The 6,000-nt window shown below is 35.8% G+C and overlaps 1 protein-coding gene across 1 annotated transcript in view; it reads left to right on the forward strand.

Moving 5' to 3' along the window:
- SYT16 (synaptotagmin 16) overlaps positions 1 to 5,177 on the forward strand; it is a 96,531-nt gene extending 91,354 nt beyond the window's left edge. Inside the window, exon 6 of the mRNA XM_069465043.1 lies at positions 4,864 to 5,177. Coding sequence (XP_069321144.1) covers positions 4,864 to 5,177 — 314 coding nt within the window. The remainder of the gene's footprint in view (positions 1 to 4,863) is intronic.
- Positions 5,178 to 6,000: the final 823 nt, after the last annotated feature.

Here is a 6,000-nt window from a genome sequence, read left to right on the forward strand (position 1 = left end):
AATAAGGATCCCCACTAGTACCACTTTCATTTCATATTAGACTGGAGGCTCAAGGCAGTAGTTTTGTAAAATAAGAAAAAGAAATTAAAAAATTGAAGATTGAAAGGAAAAAATGAAACTGCCATTATTTGTAGAAAATTTATCTACATTAAAAATACAAGCAAACCTATAAATTTAAAGTAATATTTCTTATATAAGATTAATTATGTTCTAATACATCAGCAACAATTAGAAATTAGAGTTTTAAAACATTAATGTTTACCACAGCAGCAAAATATCTAAGATACCAAAAGATAATATTAATAAAAGATAAGAAAATTATAGAAAAAATTATGAAAGTTTTTAAAATATGTAAAAGGAAACTAAATGGATATATATAATGTGTTTATTGATGAGAATATTCCATATTGTGAAAACAATGGTTTTTCCCAAATCTTTATGTCCAGTACAATCCCAGTCAAAATCCCAACAATGTTTTTTGGTATGTTTTACTTTATATGGTTTTTTTTTTTTAATTTTTTTTTTTTTATAGAACTTGACAAACTGATTATAAAATTTTTATGCAAGAGCCAATTAAACTAAGCAAGAGCTGAAAGTAACTAAGACAGTTTTTAAAAAATATGATAGCAGGATTATTTTTAGCAGATTCAAGACATACTATAAAATGATAATAAATATTCTAAGACTTAGGGGAAGACACACAAGCTTAGAAGCTTGATATCTGACAGACATAGTATTATAAATTAATGGGGAGATAATAGATTACTTAATGAATAATGCTTCCCATATAGAAAAAAATAATTAGATCCTTACCTCACACCATGTGCAAAGACCAATTCCAGCTGGATTAAAGATCAAATGTGAAAAACAAGTTTTTAAGACCCATAAAAGAAAATATGGGAGATTATTGAGTTTGGGTAGGATTTCTTTAAAACATCAACTGAAAAGAGAGACACTAATAAATTTGACTCCACAAAAATTTAAACCATTTATACTATAAAAGTTACTATAAACCAAGAGAAGATATTAGCAATAAATATGACTGGCAAGGAATTTGTATCTAAATTTATAAAAAGCACTCCTAGGTATATGCTAGAGAAATTCTTGAATATTGGTACAATACAAAATAGATAAAAATGTTCACTGAAATCTTTTTGATTCTTGGCTGTCATAAACAAATGTCCATTAATTAAGAGAATGGATAACTGAATTGTGGTTTATTAGTATACTGGAACATTATACATAGAAGATAAAATAAAAGAAGCATAGCTATATGTACATATAACATATAAATTTAATACTGAATAAAAAAGTTTCATAAAGGCATACATTATAATGTTAAATATTTTTTAATGAGCAAAATACTGTTAAATATATTTTGCACGTTTGTATTTATGACTACTTATATATATTAAAAGTCTGAAATCATACATGGAATTGATGAATTCCAGATCTAAGATAGTAGTTACCTTTGGTGAGAGAAGTTGGACAGGATCAAGAATGGATACTAAATAATCTTCCATTGTAATGTTTTATTTCTTAAAAATCAAGCAAAAAGCAAAAACAGCAGTAGCATATATGGCAAATGCTAAGTGTTCCAAGTCAGTATATGTGATATTATTTTATATTCTCTTATATATGTTTAAAATCCTTTATAAATATTAATAAAAGAGAAGGGAAAGTCAAGTGGCCAAATTCTTTTCCCTTGCTCTGTGTCCCAGAGAATCTTTGTTCCTCTTACCTCCACCCTGAGGCTCAGTCTGTAGTACAGTTAATAGAATATCATGCTGCAAATGCACAGGTATTTTGTGTGGGATATACAGCTAACCACTGGGTACCATGTTGTTTCTTTGGAAAAATGCCTTTTGAGTTCCAAATGACATATTTTTGTGCCATAATAAATTAGTGATTATGTACTATTGTTAATATTTTAGAACAAGTGACATTTTCTTTTAGTAAGAAAGAGGCAAGTGACTAGTAAAGCAGTTGACAGGACTATCGAGGGATTATGACCCATTTAGCCTTTTGATAATGGTTCTGAGTTACTGAAGAAACTGTAAAGCTTTCTGAATCATCATCAGATGATAAAATATTGCTCAGTACTATTTTGTAGCTACTGTTATCAATTTCCAAAGATTAAGACAGAGCTCATTTAAAGTGGATATTTACTTAGCTGGACTCTTTCTCCATCCATTCTGACTGGTGCTCATCAGAGTAAGTCACCAAACCCCAAACCATCACAGTCACGCTCCCCAGCTATTCCACATGAGCAGAATTTTCTGGACACAGCCTCTGCTCTAGACATTAAGAAGTAAGCACATTGTTACTGTTGATAAAGCTTCCCTTTTGAACTGAAGCAATCAGCAACATCTCCCTTCCTTTGGTCCCTATCCTCAGACTGGGTTGTTTATAAAATTATTATTTTCCCTCTGTGTCATACACGTACAATCCAACTTCAGTGATGGCGGTTCGGTAGTAAGTGGCCTTTCTCGTAATTAGAAAATGATCTTGTGACAGGATGAAGCTCGAAATTGCTCTCTTTGTGAAATGAGCGTGTCTTTGTTTGCAAGAGTAACTCAATTCCCACTGCTATAACTGGCAGCAGAATTGCCCGAGCAGCTTGGTGAGTGGATTGGACTTTTCCTGTAGGAATTATGTAGTTGTACAGCTGCAGAAACGCACATTCACTCCCCCATTGTCAGTTTTCTGACAGCCTTTTCCATTGAACAGTTTGAAGAGTGGAGAGCCCTGTTTCTGAGACAGAGAAGTGTTTTCACACCTGAAGTGTAATTTCACACCTTGTGTTTCTCAGCAGATAAGTGCATAAAATAACACATCAAACCGGAATAGAAAAAAGATCAACATAGAAAGAAAACTGCACATTGTAATTTGTTTCCCATCTTACAATGCTCTCAGAGAGAACGGTAAATGACAGAGATCTGGGTTTACGCTTTAAAAAGTTTGACTGGTCGTTAGGTGGGAAAATGAGCAGTAAACACTAATCATCTTGCTGCCTGCATTGAACAGAATGTACAGAGTGATAGAATTTGGGAAACGCCTTAACATTTTGATTTTTTAAAGAATAGTATGCACATAGTAGTAAAAATTGTAGTTAAAAGTCAATAAATTGATAAACTAAGTGATTTTAATAAAATATAATTGTCTGAGGAGATAATTTTCTTTGTAATGATCCATTCAGTAATTTTAGCAAAAGTAGATCATATTGGTAAAATTTGAATGTTTTCTTGCCTTTCTATAAATGACTAAACATAATGTTAGTTATAGCATTTTAGTGCAGGGGTTATAAAATGAGGGGTTTAACGTCATTTTACAAGTTTGAAAACTTGAGACCAAAAGAAAAAGGAAAGTTGAGCTTCCTGGCTAGTCATGAATATTCATTACAAAATACTTATTGAAGGTCTAGTCCAAGTTAAGCACAAGGCCAGGCATCCAGGATGCAATGGTAAAAAGGGCAACCCCTCTCTCCACCATTGGGGAACTGGCAATATTTGCAGACAAATAAACAGGCAGATAATCCTGGGTAGCAAGTGCTGAGATAGGCTAAAACTAGGTTTTGGCAGTGGCTACGGGAGGGTTCTCTGACCCAGAGCTGGTGGGAGTGGGAGAAAGAGGTCAGCAAAGATTCCTGGATAAAGTGATGTCCAAACTGAACTTAATGAATAGAATTTACATGAGGGTGGCTATCAGTTGTGATATTAGGGCATGGAGAGCATGTACGGAAGTGAAAGGGAAAGCGAGCAGGTGGGTGGGCAGAAAGGAAGAAGTTCAGTACAATGGAAATGCAGTGTGCAATGGCAGCCATGGTGAGCAATGAGGCTGGAAGCTAAACAGAGCCAAAGTGTAGAGACTGCACCAAGAAATTGAGCTTTTATCCAGAGAGTAGTAGGAAGTACTAAAGGCCTGGTTTTTGTTTATTAGTCAGAGTGATACAACCAGATCTGCACTTTGCAAAGATTGCTCTGGTGATCCACCGACTAGATCAGTGAGGAAACGTGAGGTGATACAGATGAGAGATGCTGGTGACCTGAGCTTACGAAATACACTGAGAGTTCAGTGGCATTGGGATGGAAAGAAATGAGTGGATGTAGGAACTATTTAGGAAGTAGAATCAACAGAACTTGGTGACTGATTGAGTGGAGTGGTGGTAAGGAAGCCAGTCTTGTCAACAATGAAGCTCTGAATTCTGACTTGGACATTTGAGTGAGTAATGCTACTATTCACAGAGATGGGGAACACTGGAGCAGCAGAGTTTTAGCGTTGGGGACATGTTGAGTGTGAGACGTGTGTGGGATGTCTGAGAGAAGAAGTGTGGTATTCAGTTGGAAGAAACATCTAGGCCAGACCTGTGGACTTGGTAGTTGTCATTGAAACCATCGAGTGGATGAGATGGTCCAGAGAATATGTAGAAAGTGAGAAGGGAAGAGATTCTGTAACTCAGGCATAAAACAGTAAAATGAATATGAAAAAAAATGCATGGACAGTAAAATGTGTATATTTATCTTGTTATGTACATAAAATATGAATGAAGAACTGAGCATGTCCACAAACAATTGCACACATGCCTGTGCATGTATGTGTACACCTGTGCATGGAGAGGTTCTAATGAGCACCAGCCGTGTGCCAGATAGTGAGCTGCATGAAACATCAGGCATTCCAGGTAATGACCCCTCTTCTTAATAATTCATGTAAGATGTGTTGCCCCAATAGCAAGAACCAGGCCTAAATATACTAATTAGTATGTTGAAAGGAGAAATTTGCAGCCCATGTAAATGTTGTAACTAAACTAGCAAAACAGAGTGCACTGATGTTTTCTCATCCCTCCCCCCCCACTTTTTGTCTTAGATACATATGGAAAACTCTTTCTTCTCAATTCTGTGGGTCAAGAGATGTCCCGCTGCAAGACATCCATTCGACGTGGTCAGCCCAATCCTGTCTATAAGGAGACCTTTGTTTTCCAGGTGGCGCTCTTTCAGCTCTCTGACGTCACGCTGATGATTTCCGTTTATAACAGGCGTACTATGAAGCGCAAAGAGATGATTGGCTGGATTGCTCTGGGCCAAAACAGCAGTGGAGAGGAGGAACAAGATCACTGGGAGGAAATGAAGGAAACCAAAGGCCAGCAGATCTGCAGGTGGCACACCTTGCTGGAATCCTAGGTTTGCCAACCAGTGTTTGTGTACTGTGTCCGCGTTGGTCACCCGTGTTGCTGACTACTGACACTAAGTCAGTGCATTCTGGCAAGGTTTTCAGGCTTTCCAACAGAGATTCCACTAACCCCTAGGACATTCTGAGTGGGAGCTTTGGGTTTTTCAAAGGTTTGGTTTGTATTTAAATATTATAATTTTAAAACCCCCAAGTGTACTGTATGGAAAATGGTACCACAGTTAAGACCGCTGATGATGAGTCAATTTGTGCTGATAGATATTGAATTGTGGTTCAGACTATGGGGTGAAGCTTCTCCTGCTTTCTCTGTTTGCTTAAAGAGTAACCTGAGAATGCAAGGGGGCTGTAACATTCAACCACTTAGCTGTATGAATCAGAATTTTCTTAATATGGTGCAACAAACTCCCAAATACAGAAATGAATCAGAGGCTGAGGCTTATAGAAGAATGTAACTATAACCCCTAATCCCATATTTCACATTTTTCTCTTTGTCAAAAAACCCCCATTTACCTAACAAGTAAATATTGTAAACTTGCACTGATAAAATAAATTTGTATTAATTAAATACCTCTTTTATCTCACATATATTATGGTTTCTATGAGATTTGATTAGATGAATCATTTTGAAGCTAGAAAAGAATTCAAAAACTACTGTTGTAAGACAACTTGTCTACTTTTGAATATGTAAGATTTCAAACTTGTAACTTTCAAGGTTTTTATGCTTTCTCACCTAATAAATTCTTACAGAATGAGATAAAATCCAAAAAACCGATTTCAGTCATAGACTTATTGAGTTTTCTGGTGTTCTTTTGGATT

Source organism: Eulemur rufifrons, chromosome 2, assembly GCF_041146395.1.
Source record: "Eulemur rufifrons isolate Redbay chromosome 2, OSU_ERuf_1, whole genome shotgun sequence".
Lineage (NCBI taxonomy): Eukaryota > Metazoa > Chordata > Mammalia > Primates > Lemuridae > Eulemur > Eulemur rufifrons.